At 42.1% G+C, this 24,069-nt stretch overlaps 1 protein-coding gene across 1 annotated transcript; it reads left to right on the forward strand.

The window, feature by feature from the left end:
• Window positions 1-15,577: 15,577 nt before the first annotated feature.
• Window positions 15,578-17,216, forward strand: LOC139166012 (proto-oncogene Mas-like). Its single transcript, XM_070749273.1, has 2 exons — window positions 15,578-16,420; window positions 17,127-17,216. The coding sequence occupies exons 1-2, from the start codon at window positions 15,578-15,580 to the stop codon at window positions 17,214-17,216; spliced, it is 933 nt and encodes a 310-aa protein (XP_070605374.1).
• Window positions 17,217-24,069: the final 6,853 nt, after the last annotated feature.

Here is a 24,069-nt window from a genome sequence, read left to right on the forward strand (position 1 = left end):
AACAAACAAACAAACAAACAAACAAACAAACAAACAAACAAACAAACAAACAAATAAATAATGAAAGTTCTATATTTGCTGTGGACATACCTGGTGATGAGAATTGCTTGGTGAAAACCAATAGGTCTCTTTGAAAACTCAAAGAAGCTCAGAAAGGTAGAATGAATCCAGTTTGCTCTGTGTTTGATTTAGCTGTGGTGAGAAAGCCTAATTTATTCAGCCTCAGGCATAGAAAAGAGGAACTTGCTTAACATTTTGCTATGTACTTGGAAAGAGAAAGCATTTCTACACATTTTTTTTGTAAAGGAAATGTTTAAATGTAACTTTGTGTAACATATCACCATAACTTTGAAGGAAAAACGAGAAATTGAAAATCAGTCTAACTTCATGAGAAAACATGAAATCATGAGAAAACATGAAATCAAATCTAAAGTTTGCTTCATCTTCTGCCTGCAAATGTTTCTTTGAAATATGTTGAACCGTAAGTTCAAGGACATAAATGGGGTTGGTGGGATTTAGAGCAATTGAAGTAAAAAGAACCTTTAATGTTGTGGGGCTTTACAACCTGTAATGGGTTTGCCTATCTATCTATCTATCTATCTATCTATCTATCTATCTATCTATCTATCTATCTATCTATTTATTAGATTTGTATGTCGCCCCTCTCCAAAGACTCGGGGCGGCTAACAACAGTATAAAAATACAATGTAAATAAATCTAATATTAGAAACATAGAAACATAGAAGACTGACGGCAGAAAAAGACCTCTTGGTCCATCTAGTCTGCCCTTTTACTATTTCCTGTATTTTATCTTAGGATGGATATATGTTTATCCCAGGCATGTTTAAATTCAGTTACTGTGGATTTCCCAACCACGTCTGCTGGAAGTTTGTTCCAAGGATCTACTACTCTTTCAGTAAAATAATATTTTCTCATGTTGCCTTTGATCTTTCCCCCAACTAACTTCAGATTGTGTCCCCTTGTTCTTGTGTTCACTTTCCTATTAAAAAACACTTCCCTCCTGAACCCTATTTAACCCTTTAACATATTTAAATGTTTCGATCATGTCCCCCCTTTTCCTTCTGTCTTCCAGACTATACAGATTGAGTTCATTCAGTCTTTCCTGATACGTTTTATACTTAAGACCTTCCACCATTCTTGTAGCCCGTCTTTGGACCCGTTCAATTTTGTCAATATCTTTTTGTAGGTGAGGTCTCCAGAACTCAACACAGTACTCCAAATGTGGTCTCACCAGCGCTCTATATAAGGGGATCACAATCTCCCTCTTCCTGCTTGTTATACCCCTAGCTATGCAGCCAAGCATCCTACTTGCCTTTCCTACCGCCCGACCACACTGTTCACCCATTTTGAGACTTTAAAAATATTAAAAATAATCTAAAAAACCCCAATTTAAAGAACCACTCATACATACAAGCATACCATGTATTAATTCTATAAGCCTAGGGGGAAGGGAAATTTCAATTCCCCCATGCCTGACGACAGAGGTGGGTTTTAAGGAGCTTGTGAAAGGCAAGGAGGGTGGGGGCAACTCTGATATCTGGGGGTAGCTGGTTCCAGAGGGCCGGGGCCGCCACAGAGAAGGCTCTTCTCCTAGGTCCCACCAAACGACATTGCTTAGTCGACGGAACCCGGAGAAGGCCAACTCTGTGGGACCTAACCAGTCACTGGGATTAGTGTGGCAGAAGGCGGTCCCGGTTGCTGCCCCCAAAGGGAGAAGGGGGACGCAGTGGAGGTAGACTCGGGGTGGCTAGTAAGGTAATACGTTTATGCACTATTTACTGAATCCTTAATAGTTTTTTATTGTCCTTCCTTTTCTACTACCTTAGTATGATCCTTAATTACTTTTAAAATAGGAAATAATTAAGTAGTATGTTTTTACCCATAAACGCTTTAATCATTTTAATCATTATCTAAAACTGAACTTTTATAGCAATTAAAGAAAATTGGGCTACTTCCCTAATCTGTTATCAAACTGTTGTGGTTAGCTCTGGCCCAGCCCCTGCCCCAAGGACTGTGGATGTGGGGGAGATATCCACATGCTGCAGGCCTGTTTTGCCCCCAGTGGAATCTGCTGATGAAGGCTCCTCTGACCAAGAAGACATGAGTGACAGGGAGGAGGACAGACAGCTCAGAAGGAGATCAATTATCTAGCTCCTCCTTGGATTCAGAACAAAAGTTAATGATACAGGCACACATGTGGAGAGCGATGCATAGGCAACAACAACAATTGGCCATTGTGGAGGATTATCTGATCATTGTGTTTCGTGACTGCTTTACTGAGTTTGACATTTGTGTGCTGATTTTTCCCCGCTTTGAAATTAAACCAGAGCAAAGTGTGTTTCACTTTGTGAAAGAAGAAGGACTGTGAATTACCTCACAGCTGCAAGCTAAGTATCACAGAACTGATAAGGGACTTGTACAAATTACCAGTTTGTTTGGAGACGAGTGCTCTTTGCTATACCAAAAGGGGGCTTGGTTGAAGTGAATTTTCATTATAAAGAACATTGTTTTGAATTTTCAAACATGTGTGTGTCTAAAATTTGTACCTGGGGAATTTTTGGGAGGATTCTACCAGAGAGCCCGACAGAACACAAACTGACCCTTGTGGTTTCAGTACAAAACCTTAAAATGTTACTGTGCTCCTCAACCAATAGTGCTGTCTATCATTTGTCCTTTTTGTGGCTATTCAAATAATGTGACTTAATCAACTGAAAAAGAGTCCAAGCACCTATTTGAAAACTTATCTTCGTCAGTAAGACCCTCCCACCCAGTGACCTTTAAGCCACTCCCCCAGTCACATGATTGTCAAGCCATTCCCACCTGGTCACATGTCTGGCAAGCCCAGTCATATGACCATCAAGCCACACCCACAAAATAAGCCACACCCACAGTGTGGAAGTAAAAATTTGGACAGCTCATCACTGTTTACAACATACAGAAAGCAGCACACATGGAGCTACCCTTGACAGTTTGGAAAAATGGACCTCCAGTTTGTCTGTTGTGCTGTTTTTTGCACTTGAAGGTTTCTGGGAAGCCCCAGAGTGTAAAAAACAGCACAACGAGCAAACTGGATGCCCATTTTCCAAACTTCTGATCGGCTCGTTGTGCATTTTTTTTCACTCTGAGGATTCAGGAAGCTTCCCCAAACCCTCCAAAGTGCAAAAAACAGCACAATGGGCAAACCGAAACTCCATTTTTCGGAACTTCCAATTTGCCCATTTTTTTTGCCCATACCAAATTTCAAGGGTGCAGGGCGGCATGATTGACAACTTGGGCATCCTCCTCGATCCATAGCTTACATTAGAGAACCATCTTTCAGCTGTGGTGAGGGGGGCGTTTGTCGAGGTTCGCCTGGTGCACTAGTTGAGGCCCTATCTGGACCAGGATTCACTGCTCACAGTCACTCATGCCCTCATCACCTCAAGTTTCAGCTACTGTAATGCTCTCTACATGGGGCTACCTTTGAAGAGTGTTCGGAAACTTCAGATCGTGCAAAATGCAGCTGCGAGAGCAATCACGGGCTTCCCTAGGTATGCCCATGTTACACCAACACTCTGCAGTCTGCATTGGTTGCCAATCAGTTTCCAGTCACAATTCAAAGTGTTGATTATGACCTATAAAGCCCTTCATGGCATTGGACCAGAATATCTCCAAAACTGCCTTCTGCCACACGAATCCCAGCGACCAGTTCAGTCCCATAGAGTTGGCCTTCTCCGGGTCCTGTTGATGAAACAATGTTGTCTGGTGGGACCCAGGGGAAGAGCCTTCTCTGTGGCGGCCCCAACCTTCTGGAACCAGCTCCCCCTGGAGATTAGGATTGCCCCCACCCTCCTTGCCTTTCGTAAACTCCTTAAAACCCACCTCTGCCATCAGGCATCAGGGAATTGAGACATCTCCCCCAGGCCTATATAGTGTATGCATGGTATGTTTGTGTGTATATTTTGCTTTTTAAATAAGGGTTTTTTAGTTACTTTTAAATATCAAAAATCAAATCAAATCAAATCAAATCAAATCAAATCAAATCAAATCAAATCAAATCAAATCAAATCAAATCAAATCAAATCAAATCAAATCAAATCAAATCAAATCAAATCAAATCAAATCAAATCAAATCAAATCAAATCAAATCAAATCAAATCAAATCAAATCAAATCAAATCAAATCAAATCAAATCAAATCAAATCAAATATAAATGCACAGGGGGCTGTGCAGGGTGGTACACACGGATGTGGTGGGGGAATGGGTGTGAGTACGTTTGGTGTGCTAGCACAGGCACACACACTTTTTTGGCATGCAAACCAAAAAGTTTCACCATCACTGGTCTATATGTTTTTGACTAAATACAGTAGCTTGCCCTGCAGGTGTCAATGGGGATGTGGTTTTCTCTTCGGTAATGAAACATTCTCAATCATCCAGGTCATGGTTGCCCCGAAGATGTTTTTTTCAAGAGGCAACTGGACTTTCTTGTTTTTTCTTTGAAGACTTTTCGCTTCTCATCCAAGAAGAGCCAGGGTGGCACAGCAGGTAGAGTGCTATACTTCAGGCCACTGAAGCTGACTGTAGATTTGTAGGTCAGTGGTTCAAATCTCATCACCGGCTCAAGGTTGACTCAGTCTTCCATCCTTCCGAGGTGGGTCAAATGAGGACGCGAATTGTGGGGACAATATACTGGCTCTGTTAGAAATTGCTATTGCTAACATGTTGTAAGCCGCCCTGAGTCTAAGGAGAAGGGCGGCATAAAAATCGAATGAATGAATGAATGAATCAATCAATCAATGAATCAATCAATGAATCAATCAATCAATCAATCAGCTTCTTCAGCAGAATGTCCTCTTCAAATAATAAAAAACAAGAAAATCTAGTTGCCTCTTGGGAGGAAAAAGAGCACCTTTGGGATAGCCAAGCACAGAGGTCACCAAAGTCTCCAAAAGCAAGGCCATCTTTGAGATCTCGGGATTAAGCAGAAAATAAGGCCAGGCAATGCAACACAAATGGTGAACAAGTTTGTTTTTGATCAGGCTTAACCACAGAGTGTGATAACCATAAAAGATGGCAAGAGGAAATTATTCATTTCAAAGAAAGAGACTTGTGTGCTCCTTGTTGCTTTCTGAGCTTGCTAGTTGCTTGCAGTCATTTCATTTTCCAATTATGGTAATAATTTCAATGTGGGTGTGGACTTTGATGCCTATTTATATAGAGTATCTTGCCCTGCCAGTGTTGGCAGAGAGGTTGCTATGCCCCTGAAGACCATCTCATTCCTTTCGCAAAAGCGAAAGCCAGTGAAAGATGTCAGCAAATCTTCCTCTGACAACCGTCCACAGAAGTTGGGCCATCTGTGACTCAGTGCGGAGGGGAACCCTTGTAGCTTTCGCTCTGGTGGCAATGCTCACAATGACTCACTCTTCATGATCTGGAAGGAGATTGAATGCCCACTCCAGTGCACTAAGGGGTCTCACCTGGGCAAGGAGGATGTTGGCCATGCCACATTCCATCTAGGAGTCTCGGAGTTTGGTCCAACTCATGTCTAGTCATCCAAAATGGTAGGGGACCCCCACCAGCTACTGACTACATGATGGCGGTTGGGAACCCTCCTCTTTGGAGCAGCCAGTCAGCCTAAGTTCTGGTTGTCTCCACTCGTGGCTCGAGGTTGATCTGGCACCCAAGTGTGGGTCCCACAGCAGTTTTGTGGGAGAGTTGCTCAGGGGTCAGCTTATATAACAAGCCCCCAACTGGTATTCTCACTCTCTCTGCAGCCTCTTCAGTTTTTACCATGGCCTGAGAAGGTGAGTAGATGGTCTTGATACGGATAGGTGATCCGTCATCTACTAGCTTCTCTTTCTCCATCTTCCCTGAGTCTTTACACCACTTGGTACCGGGTTGGGGCTGGAGCTCAGGACCCTGGACAGTGCCCCAAATACATATACAGTGGTACCTTGGTTCTCAACCACAATTCGTTCCAGAAGTGTGGTCGAGAACCGATTTGGTCGAGTACTGAATTAATTTATCCCATAGGAAATAATGGAAATGGGTTTAATTGGTTTCCAGCCCCTATTTCCTTTATTTCCTATGGGATAAAGATCTGAGGTCTAAGCACTCCAAGCTGTAGTAAGGGTGGGGGCAGCTGCAATACTGGCAGTTTCGGGGGGGCTCCTTTCCTCAGTGGTTCATCTTCTTCCGTTTAAGCAGCTACACTAACTTTCTCCTTCCCGGTGGTGGCGACGGCGGTGCCGGCTTTCCTTCGAGCAGCAGCAGCGCCGGGAACGTCACATGAGAAAGGGAAGCCACTGACGTTCCCAGCGCTGCTGCTGCTCGAAGGAAAGCCGCCGCCATCGTCGGGAAGGAGAAAGTTTGTGTAGCTGCTTAAAGGGAACAACACGAACCACTGAGGAAAGGAGCCCCCCGAACCTGCCAGTATTGCAGCCGTCCCCACCCTTCCTACACCCTTCCGCTCCAAGCTGTAGAAAGGGTGGGGGCAGCTGCAATACCAGCAGCTTCAGGGGCCTCCTTTCCTCAGTGGTTCGTCTTCTTCCCTTTAAGCAGCTACACCAACTTTCTCCTTCCCGGTGACAGCGGTGGCTTTCCTTCAAGTAGCAGCAGCACCGGGAACGTCACATGAGAAAGGGAAGCCACTGACGTTCCCAGCGCTGCTGCTGCTCGAAGAAAAGCCGCCGCCATCGTCGGGAAGGAGAAAGTTGGTGTAGCTGCTTAAAGGGAACAAGACGAACAACTGAGGAAAGGAGCCCCCCCGAAACTGCCGGTATTGCAGCTGCCCCCACCCTTCCTACAGCTTGGAGCGCTTAGACTAGAGACTGGGAGGCTGTTTAGTGGGCGGTCAGGATGGGCATGTCGGATTCCGACTCCCATTCCATCTCACCCCATCCCCTCAGATTTTGTAGCATTTAGGATAATAAACAAAATTTTCTGTTCAGTATCCGAATTTTTGTTCAGATACCGAAGCAAATTTTTGCCAAAAATTTTGTTCGGTATCCGAAATGTACGAGAATCAAAGTGTTCGAGTACCAAGGTACCACTGTAGATTCCAGCACTGTGCTTGTCGTGACTCTATCTATCTATCTATCTATCTATCTATCTATCTATCTATCTATCTATCTACCTACCTACCTATCATCTATCTATCTATCTATCTATCTATCTATCTATCTATCTGTCAATCAAGTTTAGGATAGTAGTTTGTATAAACATAACATAGAAAGTAATAATAAAAAAGACAATAGGACAGGGACAGTAGGCACAATGGTGCACTTATACACACCCCTTACAGACCTCTTAGAAAAGGGGAGAGGTCAACTGTAGACAATCTAAGGTTGAAGATTTGGGGGTTCGTGGAAGAAACCACAGAGTCCGGTAGTGATTTCCAGGCGTTGATTACTCTATTGCTGAAGACGTATTTTCTGCAGTCTAGTTTGGAGCGGTTTAAATTTAGTTGAATCTGTTATGTGCTCATGTATTGTTATGAGTGAAGGTGAAGTAGTAACTACCAGGAAGGCCATTTTGGTATATGATTTTATGAACTATGGTTAGATCAGATCGGAGGCAATATATTTGTAAATTGTCTAATCATAGTATTTTAAGTCTGGTGGAGTAAGGTATTTTGTTGCGAGATAAGGAGTGAAGGACTCTTCTTATGAAATATTTCTGTACTCTCTCGATTGTATTAATGTCTGATATGTAATGCAGGTTCCATACAGGTGAGCTGTATTCTAGAATTAGTCTGACAAATGTTTTGTATGTTCTGGTTAGCAGTTCAATGTTTCAAAAGAAGAAGCTACGTAAGATTAGATTAACAACTCTTAATGCTTTTTTGGCAATGTTGTTACAGTGGGCTCTGGGACTTAGGTCATTGGATATGAGTACTTCTAGGTCTTTGACAGAGTGAGGGTCGTCTACAAGTTCATTTCCACCAAGTTTATATTTAGTATTCTGATTCTTTTTACCAATGTGTAAGACAGAGCATTTGTTGGTTGAGATTGCAACACATGAAGGCTCGTCCTGCAGTTTTCCTCATCCTATTGAAGTCTACTGAATTCAAAAGAGAATTATTAACAAAGGCAGTCCCCCCCACACCATCACTCTGCTAAACGACTAATTCTCACAACATTGTCTATGCTCTAACATGCCAAACCTATTCTATTGCGGGGGAGCCAGGATCCTATTACACCATATGCCAGTGATGGCGAACCTTTTTTTCCTCGACTGCCAAAAGAGTGTGCGTGCACACTATCATCCATGCACAAGGGCCCACAAATGCTTGGGGAGGGCAAAAACAGCTTCCCCCACCCCCTGGAGACCCTCTGGAGACCAGAAATGGCCCATTTCCCAACTTCTGGTGGGCCCAGTAGGCTTATGTTTTGCCTTCCCCATGCTCCAAAAGCTTCCCTGGAACAACTGGGTAGTCTGTACAATTTCCCTTAAGCAGTCATTAAGTACTTAGCTAGCAGCTGTGAAGAAACTTCACACCCCTTCTTCTTCCAACAAAGTGAGACACACACACGTTGCTCTGCTTTGGTTTCAAAGGCGTGAAAAAGAAACAAAGCCCAGCACACAAAATTCCTGACAACTGCGAACAGATATTCTTCCACAATGGCCAAACCCATACACATACAGATAGAATTCTCGGCTATCAATAAAATTAACTGCCTTGGAAATGGCCCTGGGTTGGGCTGAGAGGCAAATAAGGAGCTGTGATGTTCCTTCAATACACCAGGGTGATTTGACACAAAAATATGTAACCCTTCCCTGGTGCAGAGCTGAAGGGATTGGATACTGTAGCCTAGAGGATAATTCTCTGCCTTACAAGGCAAAGGTTGCCGGTTCTAGTGCCAGTGGGCATGTCTAGCTGATGAGGCCAAAATAAGGCCGAAATAGATCTATCCTAGTCTCCCTTAATTTTCAAATTCAGCAAAAAAAAACATGTGACACACACACACACACACATATATGAAAATCTACGAAAACACACACACACACACACACACACACACACACACACACACACACATATATATATATATATATATATATATATATATATATATATATATGTATGTAGATTGTTCTGAGTTCGGGTTTTGCCCTGTGTAATTTTCTACTACGGCTTGACTTCCTGGCTCCAATCCTTCCCCGCAGGGAGGCGGAACCAATTAAGATGTTCCGCCCCAGACGCCTGATGGACCCTGAGGGCTTTCAGACGGCGCTTGGGGTTATACCAGAGGCACTTGTCCACAGTTCGGCAGAGTCTCTTGCGGAGGCCTGGAACAAGGCCGCAGCGGAGGCTCTTGACCGGATTGCGCCTTTGCGACCTCTCCGAGGCGCTAGACCCCGTAGAGCTCCATCGTTCAACGAGGAGCTCCGGGAGTTGAAACGCCAGAAGAGACGTCTAGAGAAGCGATGGAGGAAGAGTAGGTCTGAATCCGACCGAACACTTGTAAGAGCTTTTATTAAGACTTACAAAGTGGCGCTCAAGGCGGCAAGATGCGCGTACCATGCCGCCTTGATTGCATCAGCGGAATCCCGCCCGGCCGCTCTGTTTAGGGTGACCCGCTCCCTTCTTAATCAGGGGGGAGTTGGGGAGCCCTTACAGAGTAGTGCCGAGGACTTTAACACGTTTTTCGCTGATAAAGTCGCTCGGATCCGAGCCGACCTCGACTCCAATTGTAAAACAGAGTCGACTGACAACGAGTCAGTCGAGGTGACTGGGGCACGTACTTGTCCACCTGTCTGGGAAGAGTTTGATCTGGTGACACCTGATGAAGTGGACAAGGCCATTGGAGCTGTGAGTTCTGCCACCTGTTTACTGGATCCGTGTCCCTCCTGGTTGGTTTCGGCCAGCAGGGAGGTGACACGGAGCTGGGCCCAGGAGATTACCAACGCTTCCTTGGGGAGGGGAGTTTTTCCATCACTCTATAAAGAAGCGCTTGTGCGCCCCCTCCTCAAGAAGCCCTCCCTGGACCCAGCCGTACTTAACAACTATCGTCCAGTCTCCAACCTTCCCTTTATGGGGAAGGTTGTCGAGAAGGTGGTGGCACTCCAGCTCCAGCGGTCCTTGGAAGAAGCCGATTATCTAGGTCCCCGGCAGTCGGGTTTCAGGCCCGGTTACAGCACGGAAACCGCTTTGGTCGCGTTGATGGATGATCTCTGGCGGGCCCGGGACAGGGGTTTATCCTCTGTCCTGGTGCTCCTTGACCTCTCAGCGGCTTTCGATACCATCGACCATGGTATCCTTCTGCACCGGCTGGAGGGGCTGGGGGTGGGAGGCACTGTTCTTCAGTGGTTCTCCTCCTACCTCTCTGGCCGGTCGCAGTCGGTGTTAGTGGGGGGCCAGAGGTCGACTCCTAGGTTTCTCCCTTGTGGGGTGCCTCAGGGGTCGGTCCTCTCCCCCCTGCTATTCAACATCTACATGAAACCGCTGGGCGAGATCATCCAAGGACATGGGGTGAGGTATCATCAATATGCGGATGATACCCAGCTTTACATCTCCACCCCATGCCCAGTCAACGAAGCGGTGGAAGTGATGTGCCGGTGCCTGGAGGCTGTTGGGGCCTGGATGGGTGTCAACAGACTCAAGCTCAACCCGGATAAGACGGAGTGGCTGTGGGTTCTGCCTCCCAAGGACAATCCCATCTGTCCGTCCATCACCCTGGGGGGGGAATTGTTGACCCCCTCAGAGAGGGTCCGCAACTTGGGCGTCCTCCTCGATCCACAGCTCACATTAGAACAACATCTTTCAGCTGTGGCGAGGGGGGCGTTTGCCCAGGTTCGCCTGGTGCACCAGTTGCGGCCCTATCTGGACCGGGACTCATTGCTCACAGTCACTCATGCCCTCATCACCTCGAGGTTCGACTACTGTAATGCTCTCTACATGGGGCTACCTTTGAAAAGTGTTCGGAAACTTCAGATCGTGCAAAATGCAGCTGCGAGAGCAGTCATGGGCCTACCTAGGTATGCCCATGTTTCACCATCACTCCGCAGTCTGCATTGGCTGCCGATCAATTTCCGGTCACAATTCAAAGTGTTGGTTATGACCTTTAAAGCCCTTCATGGCATTGGACCAGAATATCTCCGAGACCGCCTCCTGCCGCACGAATCCCAGCGACCGATTAGGTCCCACAGAGTGGGCCTTCTCCGGGTCCCGTCAACTAAACAATGTCGGTTGGCGGGCCCCAGGGGAAGAGCCTTCTCTGTGGCGGCCCCGGCCCTCTGGAACCAACTCCCCCCGGAGATTAGAACTGCCCCTACTCTTCCTGCCTTCCGTAAACTCCTTAAAACCCACCTTTGCCGTCAGGCATGGGGGAACTGAAACATCTCCCCCTGGGCACGTTTAATTTATGCATGGTATGTCTGTGTGTATGACTGTTAGTATATGGGTTTTTTAAATATTTAAATATTTTAAATTTGTCTGATTGCTTATGATTTGTTTTTTACATGTTGTGAGCCGCCCCGAGTCTTCGGAGAGGGGCGGCATACAAATCTAAGTAATAAATAAATAAATAAATAAATAAATGTTTTGCATGTCTATGCGACGTTTCGGCGAAATCACATTCACCATCTTCAGGCTGTAGTTCCAATCTTTGTGTTGTTTTAAATGGAATGTATATATATATATATACGGGAACTGGGCATGGATAGCCTAGAGAAAAGGAGGGGCAGAGGGGACATGATAGCTGCATACAGGTATATGAGGGGTTGCCACAGAGAGGAGGGAGCCACTCTATTCACCAGAGCACCAGAGGGCCGGACGAGGAACAACAGCTGGAAGCTGACCAAGGAGAGATTCAACCTAGAAGTAAGGAAGAACTTCCTGACAGTCAGAGCAATCAACCAATGGAACAACCTGCCTGTGGAGGTTGTGAACTCCCCAACTCTGGACACTTTCAAGAGGAGATTGGACTGCCATTTGGCTGGGGTGCTTTAGGATGCCTGCTCAGGCAGGGGGTTGGACTTGATGACCTGCATGGTCCCTTTCAACTCTAACAATAAATAAATATAAATATAAATATATACACATAGTAAAATACATGATGAAGGTTATAGAGGAGATACTCATAGTAAAATATATCCAAGAAAGTATAGAAAAGAAGATATAGGAATAGAACATATCAATGAAAGAATAGAAGAAGAGATATAGGAATAGAAGAAAGGTATAGGAGATATAAGAGAGCAATAGGACAGGGGATGGAAGGCACTCTAGTTATTGAGTTATCTTTCTCTTCAGTTATCTTTCTCTTCGGAGCTGTCTCTTGTTTCTCCTCCGAAGTTATGATTAAACATATAAACATTTCCTTTGCAATAAAATACATAGCAAAATGACTTCCTTTTTTTTCTTTACAGGAAATCTGCTCCTGTTGCTCAATAAATTCTGCTTGTTCATCACAGCAACATCCAATGCAGAGCAAACGATTCATCCAAGCTTTGTGGACGTCTTTGGATTCTCAAAGAGACCTTCTTCTTCTCACCAGGGATTCCTGCACATCATTACCAGGTATGTCCACAGGAAAGGTAAAACTTTCCTCTTCATAACTATTATATGAAAAGAACTGTTTCTCTCTTTTTAATTTTTTTATTAATGAAACCTACATAAAAAAAGACAATGACAAAAAAGAAAACAAAACAAGGTTATGTATAGCTGGCTCTATAAGTAAAGTACAAATCCTACGTGTTTGTCTGAGCTAAGTTTAGTTGATGTTTGGTGGGTGATGCAATGATTCCTATTGTGGCTTAATGGCTTCGCTCTGGTTTGGATCTTGAGTGAGGGTTAATCCTATCACCCCGACTTTGTTTTTGGTTTTTTGGTTTTTGCTTTTAAAATAGTCCATCAACTCTACTATAAAGTACTTAGACCTCTCTTGTTCCACAGCAGTGAATGGGAGTGGCTGATAAAAAAATGAAAGAAATTGCAACTTCTGCATCCCTTACTCTTCTCAGGAAAGTGAAATCTCCCTCCCATTGAGAAGAATTTTCTCATTTTGCTGAGTACGTTTGTTCTCCTCTTCGGGAGAATTCTAACTATAAGCTAATATTTACCTCAATTAAAAAATAAATACATAAATTTCTAAACCTCAAATTCAATAAAATCCTTGTCAGGTTGTCACCAACAACTTTAAATGCCACATTGGTACAAATATTTAACAGGGCAAAATTTATTCAGTTAGTTATTCCAACGAATAACGTTTTCTTCTCTTGTCATGTTCATCTATGACCATATATAAACTGACCAGAATATTGTAAAATGTTTTGTAATTTATAGATGGTCCTAAAGAATTATGATTAATGATCTGTCCAGATGGGTCACTGATTAGGATAAAAATCACACACACACTCAGAGGATGATATATAAAAGTATATTGTTATTAAAACGTCCAGGTGAAAAATAGTTAATAGTTAATAATAGTTAATAGTAAGGCCGCCCCGAGTCTTCGGAGAGGGGCGGCATACAAATCTAATAAATCTTATTCTTAATAGTATCAAATCAAATTTCATGGCACCAGAACAGATTATCTCAGGGACCGCCTTCTGCTGCACGAATCCCAGCGACCAGTTAGGTCCCACAGAGTGGGTCTTCTCCGGGTCCCGTCAACTAAACAATGCCGCTTGGCGGGACCCAGGGGAAGAGCCTTCTCTGTGGTGGCCCCGGCCCTCTGGAACCAACTCCCCCTCCTTGCCTTTCGTAAGCTACTTAAAACCCACCTCTGCTGCCAGGCATGGGGAAATTGAGATGCTCTTTCTCCCTAGGCCTTTACAATTTTATGCATGATATGTCTGAATGTATGTTTGGTTTTTTTATATTAATGGGTTTTTAATCATTTTTAGTATTGGATTATTACTGTACACTGTTTTGTTGTTGTTGTTAGCCGCCCCGAGTCTCTGGAGAGGGGCGGCATACAAATCCAATAAATAAATAAATAAATAGATAGATAGATAGATAGATAGATAGATAGATAGATAGATAGATAGATAGATAGATAAATAAATAAATAAATAAATAAACAAACAAACAAATAAATATTAATAATAAATAAATAAATAAATAAATATTAATAATAAATAAATAAATAAATAAATAAATAAATAAATAAATAAATAAATAAATAAATAAATTTAGTCCATTCTGGCAGTGTTCCCAGATTAATTGTCTTTGAGATAAGAACAGGTCCTGGGCCAGAAACAAAAACTCATTAGGGGAAAATGCTTTTGAAGTGATTCTGTCAATCAAACTGGACTTATAGTTTTTCCAGAATCTTTTCAGAGATGCAGATTTCTTAAATTAGAGCAATCTAGAGCAATAAAGTGCTCCTGGAATGCTGAAGCTCATAAACGGCCAAGATTTTTGCAAACATTGTTTCCCATGCCCTATTATCCCCAGACTGTCCTTTATATAGTGACAAGGCATGGCCAAGTGTTCCCTAGAGCTAGTAATGCCAAGACCCCATTCTTTTCAGATATTCTTGTCTGGACATAGTCCTCCTCACTCTGGCATCAAACATGGGCTCTTCCTCTATTTCATCTTCCTCCTCCGACTTGTCAATGTCATAACTGGGGGTGCTACGGTCTCTAGTTGATCTTTAGTCTCCAACTCCACATCACTCTCACTCTCAGACTCAGGTGACAAGAACACTGGCCTTGGATACCAGTACACATCCATCTCCTGGTTCTCAAAATCCGTGACCAGCTGAGCCAGACGTGGACCAGCCACAAGAGTTGATTCCTTTGTATAACACTTTTAAATATACTTTATGATAAAGATGAAATGATCCACACTGTCTTGTGTCCAACCAGAATGATGATATTGTGATCCTGCTGTATAGAGCACTGGTGAGACCACATTTGGAATACTGGGTCCAGTTCTGGAGATCTTACCAACAACAGATATTGATAAAATTGAACGAGTCTAAAGACGGACTACAAAAATGGTGGAAGGTCTTAAGCATAAAACGTATCAGGAAAGACTTAATGAACTCAATCTGTGTAGTCTGGAGGACAGAAGGAAAAGGGGGGACATGATGGAAACAATAAGGTTAAATAAGGTTAAATAAGGTTCAGGAGGGAAGTGTTTTTAATAGGAAAGTGAACACAAGAACAAGGGGGCACAATCTGAGGTGAGTTGGGGGAAAGATCAGAAGCAACATGAGAAAATATTATTTAACTAAAAGAGGAGTAGATGCTTGGAACAAACTTTCAGCAGATGTGGTTGGTAAATCCACAGTAACTGAATTTAAACATGCCTGGGATAAACATATATCCATCTTAAGACAAAATACAGGAAATAGTATAAGGGCAGACTAAATGGACCTTAAGGTCTTTTTCTACCGTCAATCTTCTATGTTTCTATGTTTCTATATTTTTTGCTTTCTTTTATTTTTCACAGATTTCTTGTACAGAACCAGAGGAAAACAAACTCCTCAACAAACCAAAAATGAATTTCATCTTTTACCTGGAAAGGAGTTAAATAAGCTGTGGTTTTACTTCCCTTACTTCCCTTCTATGAAGAGATGAAACAAGTCCTTCACTTTGTAAAAGTCAAGACTGATTTCCATAGAAGATGATGATTAACATGACAAACATCATTTCTGGAATAAAGGCTGCTAAATTGGAAAATGGGACATCCAAGATTACCGGTCACCGTGACACTGCCATAGACTTACAAGTCAGCAATTCTGATTCTACATATCTGGGAAAACTCATCTATTCTTTTATCTTTTTCCTCTGTATTCCAGGGATTATTGGAAATGGAATTGTCATAGGCCGTTTGTGTTTCTGGATTAAGAGGAATTCTTTCAATCTCTACATCCTCAATTTGGCTCTGGCTGACAGTGGGACTCTCATATTGATATTTCCGTCCATAATTCTGGACATGAATCATTGGTATTACACTGAATGTTTAATCACTTACTGCACTGGTCGATTCTTTCTGATTATCATCAGCACTGACCGGTGTTTGCTTCTCATCTCCCCTATTTGGTACCAATGCCATCAACCCCAACACCTGTCTACCATCCTCTGTGCTATTACGTGGACAGTCTCTTTCCTTATCTCAGCAGTTCATTATACTATGAGTTTTTTTATACGCCCTCCCATAATCTTTGACATTGTAATGTGTAGCTCAGTTTGCTTCCCACTCGTGGTGGTCCCTTCCCTGGCCCTCTTCATCAAGGGCTCCCTTAAACCACAAATGCAGAGGCAAGCACAACTTCTCTTAAACTTCTTGCTTGCCCTGTTGTTCTTCCTCATCTTGTCTATTCCACTAAGCACCATTTATACCTTCAATGTTCTTTTCATATGGAAGTATTTCGATTTAAATACATGCAGCTACTTGTTTGTTTGTCTAAACAGCAGCATTAACCCACTGATCTATTTCCTGCTGGGGAGAGAGAAGGTACATACAGTGGTACCTCTACCTACAAATGCCTCTACTTACGAACTTTTCTAGATAAGAACCGGATGTTCAATTTTTTTTTTTGCCTCTTCTCAAGAACCATTTTCTACTTACAAAGCCGAGCCTCCAAAACAGTAACTGGAAAAGGAAGGGAGAAGCCTCTGTGGGGCTTCTCTAGGAATCTCCTGGGAGGAAACAGGGCCGGAAAAGGCAGGGAGAAGCCTCCGTGGGGCCTCTCTAGGATTCTCCTGGGAGGAAATAGGGCTGGAAAAGGTGGGGAGAAGCCTCCGTGGGGCCTCTCTAGGATTCTCCTGGGAGGAAATAGGGCTGGAAAAGGTGGGGAGAAGCCTCCGTGGGGCCTCTCTTGGAATCTCCTGGGAAGAAACAGGACCAGAAAAGGTGGGGAGAAGCCTCCGTGGGGCCTCTCTAGGAATCTCCTGGGAGGAAACAGGCCCAGAAAGGGCAAGGAGAAGCCTCCGTGGGGTCTCTCTAGGAATCTCCTGGGAGGAAACAGGGCCAGAAAAGGCAGGGAGAAGCCTCCGTGGGACATCTCTAGGAATCTCCTGGGGGGAAACAGGGCCTCCACTCTCCCTGTGGTTTCCCCAATCGCACACATTATTTGCTTTAACATTGATTCCTATGGGAAAAATTGCTTCTTCTTACAAACTTTTCTACTTAAGTACTTGGTCATGGAATGAATTAAGTTCGTAAGTAGAGTTACCACTGTACATCTATGCACACCTTAACCACTTGCAAAGAGGAAGAAAAGAATCACAGCCAACCAGAGGTTCAGGTGGATATATAATTATGAGATTCTCACAAGAGTGAAAAGCTTCCATTTTTCTAAAGTTTCCTGCAAGATCTTCAGGTCCAATTTAATTTAATTTAATTTAATTGACTTCTATGTTGCCCAATCCCATGGGACTATATTACAACAATATAAAATGCAATACAATTTAAAAAGTCAAAAAATAATACTAAAAATTACAGTAAAACCCCATTATAAAACCCTATCACTGTCCAATCAAAACAAACATACATGGTAAATCAGTCACAATTACAATTTGGCCATGACACAATGTTAACATTCATGGCCCCCAGGCCTGCCGGCAAAGCCAGGTCTTCACAGCCTATCAGAAGGCCAGTTGGGTGGGAGCAGTATGGACATTGGGGGGAAGTTGATGACATAGAGCTGGGGCAGCCACAGAGAAGGCCCTTCTCCATGGTCTCGCCAACCTGCATTGCTTATTCGACAGGACCTGGAGAAGGCCAACTCTGGGTGATCTTATTGGTCTCTGGGAGGTATGTGGTAGGAGACGGTCCCATAAATTGTGTTAGTACTGTGTGTATAACTAGTTGGGTTTTACAATATATAACTATATAACAATAGCCAGCAACGTATGGTTAAATGAATTAGCACACTACTGAGTTAAGAGCTGGTGTTGCAATCTGCTATAAGAGGAAGTCAGCAGTGTCTCTCTTCGTCAGAGCCTAGAGCATTGAGACTCTCTTCCTAGTAAGACTTTCTCGAATCTCTCTCTGATTCTATGCTGGTTTGTTTATATGACTATTCTATTGTAAGGACTATTGTGTATAGTAAGGACAATGTGTTCATTGTATATATACTGCTCAAAAAAATAAAGGGAACACTCAAATAACACATCCTAGATCTGAATGAATGAAATATTCTCATTGAATACTTTGTTCTGTACAAAGTTGAATGTGCACAACAGCATGTGAAATTGATTGTCAATCAGTGTTGCTTCCTAAGCGGACAGTTAATTCCACAGAAGTTTGTTTTACTTGGAGTTATATTGTATTGTTTAAGTGTTCCCCCTTTTTTTTTTGAGCAGTGTATATTGAGAATATTGATTGCTGTGTTTGTGAATGACTAGGACTGTTATATTTGCCTAATGTAAATAATATTTATACATTTAATGTATGCGGTCTGGCTATTTGAAGTACTGCTCATATCTCTGGAATATTAGCTGGATATCTGCTACCTTCACGTTTTCCTCTATATGTCCTGTGTAACTCTTAAGAGTAGCACAGCTTACTCCTTAACACCTAACAAATTGTAAATTGTGTTGTTAGCATCCATGCATATTTGGCAGCCTTCTAATCTATATTCTTCATTAATATCCCATGCATGTTGAAATATATTGCAGAACAATTTTAATATAATGTGGTTTCATTCTATTTTAATGATACTGGTTTTAATTTTGATTTAATGAAAATTGTAATTATATATTCCTATGGTTTACGCTTTCTATTTTATATGTTGTTATCCACTCTGAATGTTGAATTAGAAAGGATCAAAATTTAGTAAATAAATTAATAATAGCTGCATTTTGTAGGTTATTTATTTGCCAATGGCCGCCAAGATGTAATTTTCCAAAACTCCCTTTCCCAAGGATTCATATAATACTGGATTGTTCTTCCCTTTCCTCTCTGCCTGTCAGAAGGGATCTTCCATCTCTTTGAAATTATTTTTCTATTACTCCAAATTCTCTTTGTTCAAGCACTATCAAAATGCTCCAAAGACTGTTAAAAATGCTTTGATGGTTCCTAGCTCTTTTATCCTCACAGTCAGTTCCTCAGCAAAATTCATTGAGAACTGATCTGTGTTTACATCCATGCTAACATGGTATCCATCCGATATATATACTTGGACTTCAGTAAAGCTTTTGATAAAGTTGAGCACAACCTCCTAATCCACAAATTAGAAAAAAACCGGAGTAGGTTACAACACATGCAGATGGATAAACAATTGGCTGTCCAACCGCACGCAACAAGTTGTCCTCGACGGTTCCAAATCCACATGGAAGAAGGTAGGCAGTGGGGTACCACAGGGTTCTGTCCTGGCCCTGTACTCTTCAATATTTTTATCAATGACCTGGACGAGGGAGTAGAAGGGAAACTAATCAAATTCGCAGACGACACCAAACTGGCAGGAGTAGCCAACACCCTAAAGGACAGGCTCAAAATACAGAAAGATCTAGACAGATTAACACTATGGGCCCACACTAACAACATGATGTTCAACATCGACAAGAGCAAAGTCCTTCACCTTGATAAAAAAAAACTAGACACGCATACAGCCTGGGAGAAACCCCACTTAGCAGTAGTGACTGCGAAAGATGTATGTATATATGCCCACTAAAACCCTCATTGTGTATTGGACAAAATAAATAAATAAATAAATAAGCCAGCAATGTGCAGCAGTGGCCAAAAAATCCAACACTATCCTAAGCTGCATCAACAGGGGGATACACTCCAAGACCAGGGAAGTATTAATACCACTCTACTACGCCCTGGTCAGACCACATCTGGAGTATTGCATCCAGTTCTGGTCACCACACTTCAAAAGAGACATTGAAACTCTGGAGAAGGTGCAGAAAAGAGCAACCAAAATGATTAGGGGACTTGAAACCAAGACTTACGAAGAGAGATTGCGGGAACTGGGCATGGATAGCCTAGAGAAAAGGAGGGGCAGAGGGGACATGATAGCTGTATACAGGTATATGAGGGGTTGCCACAGAGAGAAGGGAGCCACTCTATTCTCCAGAGCACCAGAGGGCCGGACGAGGAACAATGGCTGGAAGCTGACCAAGGAGAGATTCAACCTAGAAGTAAGGAAGAACTTCCTGACGGTCAGGGTGATCAACCAGTGGAACAATCTGCCTGCGGAGGTTATGAACTCCCCAACTCTGGACACTTTCAAGAGGAGATTGGACTACCATTTGGCTGGGGTGCTTTAGGATTCCTGCTCAGGCAGGGGGTTGGACTTGATGACCTGCATGGTCCTTTTCAACTCTAACAATAAATAAAATAAAATAAATATATGTGTGTTTCATTCATTTTCCATGCCCATTGAAATATATTGCACAATGGATTTTAATAATTTTAATGATACAGTGGTACCTCTACTTAAGAACTTAATTTGTTCCATTGCCAGGTTCTTAAGTAGAAAAGTTTGTAAGTAAAAACAATTTTTCCCATAGGAATCAATGTATAATGCCTGCAAACCCATTAGGAAAGAAATAAAAGCTCGGAATTTGGGTAGGAGGAGGAAAAAGAGGAGGAGGAAGTCGCTGCCAAAGGAAGAAGGTGAGGTGAGGGAAATAAAAAAAACAATCCAAAACTTTAAGGCTTTTTAAAAAAAGGGACTATTTTTTTAGGTGGAGCATGCGTCTCCTATACACCCGGCGCGAGGCTGCCTCCCATACACTGCGCCAGAGAGAGAAACCCAGGGGGAATGGCAGGAAACTGGCCGAGTCTTCATGCCACTCTCAAATTTCCTGGAAAATGTCTTATCTAGAAAAGTTCTTAAGTAGAGGCATTCTTAGGTAGAAGTACCACTGTACTGATTTTAATTTTGCTTTAGTTAAAATTGTAATAATCTATTTTTGTTGTTTATTTTTTTTCTATCTTTATCAGTAGTTAGTTACCTGGAATGTTGAATAAACAGAAAGGATAAAAAAATTAATAAATTAATTAATAATAAATCGATGAGTTATCCAGAACTTATATTTGCCAATGGCCACTGAGATTCAGTTTTTCAGTTTTTTCTGGAGTGTGCAGAGATGGACAGGATGTCCAAGAAATTAGAAGGGAAAGAAGACTCAGAATATTATAAGATATGGGGAAACCTCCATGACTGGCTACAGAAAAGAACAATGATAAAATAAACAAATTATAAACTTTCACACAACAGATTAAAATATAAACAAAGCAAAGCAATACGTTAATAAAAGAATACTAAGTTATGATGAAATACTCTCTGATTGAACATTCTAAAAGAGTGGGGAAACTTTTTTCCCCAAATGTTTGTACTTATATGTTTTGTTTTATTTACTGTTTTGTTTATCTGTTTATCTGTTTGTTCGTTTTACCATTTATGTATAAGAATAAAAATAAATAAAAAAAGAGATTCAGTTTTTCAAAATTATCTTTTCCAAGGATTCAAGTAATATTGGATTGTTCTCCCTTTCCCTCTTCTTTGAAATGGCTCTTTATCACTTCAAATTCATGGCTTGAGACATCATTTCATATCCCTTCCACTGTCTCCAATTCTGAGCATGTTAGTCACACAAACTCAACCATGAAGATCTGATAAAAATACAATCACCAAGGCTTTTTAAATAGATTTTTTTTTTAAAAAAAAAAAGTTGATTAGCTAGATTGAAGAGAGTAAATAAGGAAGAGGTTTAAGATGTTAGGCAATCTAAGTATAGCCACTGAGATGGTGGATTTCAGATGTGGAGATTAAACCTCAAAACCGCATATGACCATAGAGCTCCTTCATCACTCCTGTTTCATCATGAAATCATCATTATGTAGACAGTAAACACAGAATCAACCAAAATGGACTAAAATATCTTGGGGAAATAACTAAGGCAGAATACCAGCAAATAGCCTAAGCCTATAAAGATGAAGTGAGGCAAGCTAAGGCTCACATGAACAAAGGCTTGCGACAAAAGTAAAAAGTAACAAAAAGAGATTCTTCCAACATATTAAAGACAAGGGGAAAAAAACCCAAGGAAACAATTGGTCCATGGGAGAAAGTGGCAAGAAGATGTATTCATAGGTGTATTCAGATGTATAGTTTAGGTATTTTGTTAACGATGCTTCTTGAATTTATTAGTTTGCATTTAAGATTTAAGTAGTTGTTTAAGTAAGATTTAAGAGGACCTAAGGGGTGTGCATACCTAGTCTTGGTTTAATGGGAGTTGGTTTCAGTTGAAGGTGGATTGGAGGTTAGGATGAATTTGGGTAATGGTGGCTTGAATGTTATGGTTTATGGGGGCGGGGTATGGCGGTATCCCAAGAAAAAGAAAAGTCATCTTTGCGATTTCAGAATTAAGCAAAAAACAGGCGGGGCAATGGAAGTAAGAAGAAGGAGGACACATGGGTTGAAAGAGTTTGGTTTTTATCTTGATTTTTTTGGTAACTGTTGTGAGGGGTCCTTGTCCAGCTCAGCTGGTCATGGATTTTGAGGATCTAGAGATGGATAAGTACTGTCATTGCAGGCCAGCGTTCCTGACATCTGAGTCTGTCAGTGAGAGTGGGGAAGAGTTAGGGACTGAGGGTCAACCAGAGACTGTAGAACCTCCAGTTATGGGATTGAATGAGTCAGAGGACAATGGGGAATTAAAGGAGAAGGACCCCCTATTAGATGCAAGGGTCAGAAGAACGTGGTCTAGGCACGAATATCTGAAAAAAGGGATTGTTGGCATTACTAGATATATGGCCACACCTTGCCAATATATAAGGGACAGCTAAAGTGAAAGTGAGTGTGGTGAACAATGTTCCTCATCATGGCTGCTGGAGAATTGAAACTGAGAGGACTCTGAGTTCAAATCCTTTTCTTTCATGCCTGTGTTATGCTTTGCAAAGTTTTACTGAACCGTAAGTTTTGTCCAAGCTGCCAGAAACACTTCAAGGACTAAGATTTATTGTTCTCTAGCTCAAAGCCCAGGCTTTCTTATCTCCAGCTCATTAGAGAGAAACGCTGCCCGCATGAAATTCTTTAGACTTAATCAATGGATTGCATGACTTGTTTTACCAATAGATTTTGCCTATGTTCAAATTTTGAACCGCATGAGTGGCTCTTTATTTCTGATCATTGCCCTGTCCGGAGAAGAACAAAAACTACAGTGAAAGAATGCGGAAAACCACAAGAGGTGGCAATAGGAAATGACTAATTTCACTAGAAAGGAACATATGTATCTCTAATTGCAGAATCCTTGGTGCTTTGGAAACGTGGCTGTTTCCTGGCAGATCTTTCACTATTCAACTGAGTTACATCATGTGTGAGCGAGTGTGAGATTTTTATTTTTATTTTTTTGCCTGTTCACATAGAGAAGCTTTAGTGAGTTGTTAAGGTTTGACCATGTGGTCCTACAATCATTTTCAAATCCTAATCTGCAGTAAGCCACAACTCTGCTGTTCTTTTTCTGGACAAATTCTGATTATTTGTCAAGAACGTATTTTCCTATCAAATGTTTGTCAGAACACATGCGAAAATATTCTCTCCTGGTCCCTTTCTCTTACTGATTTCTTTATAAGCTAAAATGAATCTGTTCTGTCAGGCTCTCTGATAGAATCCTCCCAAAAATTCACAGGTACAAATTTCAGACACACACACGTTTGAAAATTCAAAACAATGTTCTTTATAATGAAAATTCACTTAAACTAAGCCCTCTTTTGGCATAGCAAAGAGCACTCATCTCCAAACAAACTGGTAATTTATACAAGTCCCTTATCAGTCCTGTGATACTTAGCTTGCAGCTGTGAGGCAATTCACAGTCCTTCTTCTTTCACAAAGTGAAACACACTTTGCTCTGGTTTAGTTTCAAAGCAGGGAAAAATCAGCACACAAAAAGTCAGTCAGTAAAGCAGTCATGAAACACAACGATCAGATAATCCTCCACAATGGCCAAACCCACAGGCTGCTATTTATAGCAGCCTCACTAATGACCACAGCCCCACCCAACCACAGGTGGCCTCAATTTCTTTGATAATAATCTCTCAGTTGTTGTTGCCTATGCATCACTTTCCACATGTGTGGCTGTATCATTAACACTTGTTCTGAATCCAAGGAGGAGCTAGATAATTGATCTCCTTCTGAGCTGTCTGCCACACTCTCCTCCCCC

This window comes from Erythrolamprus reginae, chromosome 3, assembly GCF_031021105.1.
Source record: "Erythrolamprus reginae isolate rEryReg1 chromosome 3, rEryReg1.hap1, whole genome shotgun sequence".
NCBI lineage: Eukaryota > Metazoa > Chordata > Lepidosauria > Squamata > Dipsadidae > Erythrolamprus > Erythrolamprus reginae.

What these genes read in the sequence shown, in the direction of transcription:
- LOC139166012 (XM_070749273.1), top strand. Translation starts at nt 15,578, where the DNA reads ATGATGATTAACATGACAAACATCATTTCTGGAATAAAGGCTGCTAAA. An exon ending in GGAGAGAGAAGGTACATACA is followed by an intron (nt 16,421 to 17,126) that starts GTGGTACCTCTA and finishes GTTCGTAAGTAG; the next exon opens with AGTTACCACTGTACATCTAT.